This window comes from Malurus melanocephalus, unplaced genomic scaffold (assembly GCF_030028575.1).
Source record: "Malurus melanocephalus ecotype Western Australia unplaced genomic scaffold, MMel_1.1 scaffold_266, whole genome shotgun sequence".
In the NCBI taxonomy this organism is placed as follows: Eukaryota; Metazoa; Chordata; class Aves; order Passeriformes; family Maluridae; genus Malurus; species Malurus melanocephalus.
In genome coordinates this window covers 767,543-769,110 of record NW_026623498.1, presented here as the reverse complement: position 1 = coordinate 769,110, position 1,568 = coordinate 767,543, and the positions used below count along the sequence as shown (strand labels likewise).

General features: G+C 48.7%; 1 protein-coding gene across 1 annotated transcript in view; it reads right to left on the bottom strand.

Annotated features, from left to right (window-relative positions):
* LOC130579306 (solute carrier family 2, facilitated glucose transporter member 5-like) overlaps nt 1-1,568 on the bottom strand; it is a 7,451-nt gene that overhangs the window by 4,448 nt on the left and 1,435 nt on the right. Inside the window, exons 2-3 of the mRNA XM_057375992.1 lie at nt 1,137-1,164; nt 689-813 (exon numbers count right to left, since the gene is read on the bottom strand). Of these exons, the coding sequence (XP_057231975.1) occupies nt 689-813; nt 1,137-1,164 (153 nt within the window). The remainder of the gene's footprint in view (nt 1-688; nt 814-1,136; nt 1,165-1,568) is intronic.

Below are 1,568 nucleotides of genomic sequence, written 5' to 3'. Positions count from 1 at the left end.
GGGAAAGCAACTTGATCTGTCCACGCAGCAATTTATTGGGGAGCTAAGGCAGGAAATTTGTCTTTGCAGGCTATCTCAGCTCATTAACAAAGCACGGAGTGTGCCAGTCTCGCCAGCCCAAAGCCAATTAATCGAGCCTAAATGCTCTCAGGACCCTGCARAGCTGTGCCCAGCTCGGTTCTGTTTGTCCCCTGTCACTGCAGCTCCAGCAGAGCCACTCACTCACACCAGAGATCCTGGGCTGCCCTGGGTYCCTGCAGAAAATCCTACAAATCTCCCCTTTTAACGTGGTTTTGTCAGAACAGRCAGTTCCCAGACTGGATTATTGGATCTGGCATCGACTGTAATGATTCTAATGGATTATTCTGGTTATGTTAAAAAGGAACAAAAGTGGACTGCCTGCTTTGGGCTGTCTGGGAAAAGAGCTTGTCCTCCCTCAGGGCCCAGCAGATGTTTATTGCTGCTTTTACAGGCACACATTTCCCCCCTGGAGCTCAAATTCCACTCCCAGGGCCATTATCTCCCCAAGATCTTTAGTATTTTGTCGTCAGCACAACAAAACAGCCAAAGCACAGCTTTGTCATGCAGATCCTGAAGTGTGATACCTGGGAAAGCCTCAGTGGGGACAATAAAACACCTTTACACAGCCGGGGAGGAATTTACTGCTCTGCCTTTACCATCCACTCACCAGCAAATATCCCCATGATAACGCGGGACAGGATGATCACTTCAAAGGTTTTGGCCAGCTCGGAGGTTCCCATCAGGATGGCAGCAGCGATGGAGAAGAGGTTATTTATCAGCAAAGTGCCCTTTCTGCAGGGGAACAGAGAGGAGGCAGACTCAGATCCCTCCGTGTCATTCTGTCCAAAACCCAAATAAATCGCCACCTCAAAGGCTGATCAAAGAGAAAATGCCAATTGGAACGTTTTCCATGCAGGCAATGAAGGCTTCCAGAAAAAAAGAGAAGTTTCTTAGGAAATGTGGGACCCCAAGACCTTCTTCCCTGCCTCACCCTACAAAAACCTACAAAAACCTCACAAATCCCTTTCCACTGAGCCCACGTGGGGATCCCACACTGCTGAGGGCTGGGCAAGGCAGATGAAAGGAATGAAACGGGAATGTCTTTACAAACAGACTGAATCTGGGGGTGAGATAAGGCTGATCCTGGGAGAGAGAAGGAAAAATGAGAAGGATTTCCATGGGAATTGCAGGGATTGACTGAGCCCAGACTGTGTTCATGGACTGCAAGAGCACAGACACAGAGATGGATATTAAAGGGGGCAATGGATGATAGAAGGGGGGTTTCATCAGAGCCTGAACCTCTCAAGGATCTCAGCAATGGGGAAAGAGAGAGGGAACTGCCGGGAAATTGGGATAAAAGAGGGAACTGCGCCGGGAAGTTGGGATAAAAGAGGGAATTGCCAGGAAATTGGGATAAAAGAGGGAACTGCAGCCGGGAAATTGGGATAAAAGAGGGAACTGCAGCCGGGAAATTGGGATAAAAAAAGGGAACTGCAGACGGGAAGTTGGGATAAAAAAAGGGAACTGCCGGGAAATTGGGATAAAAG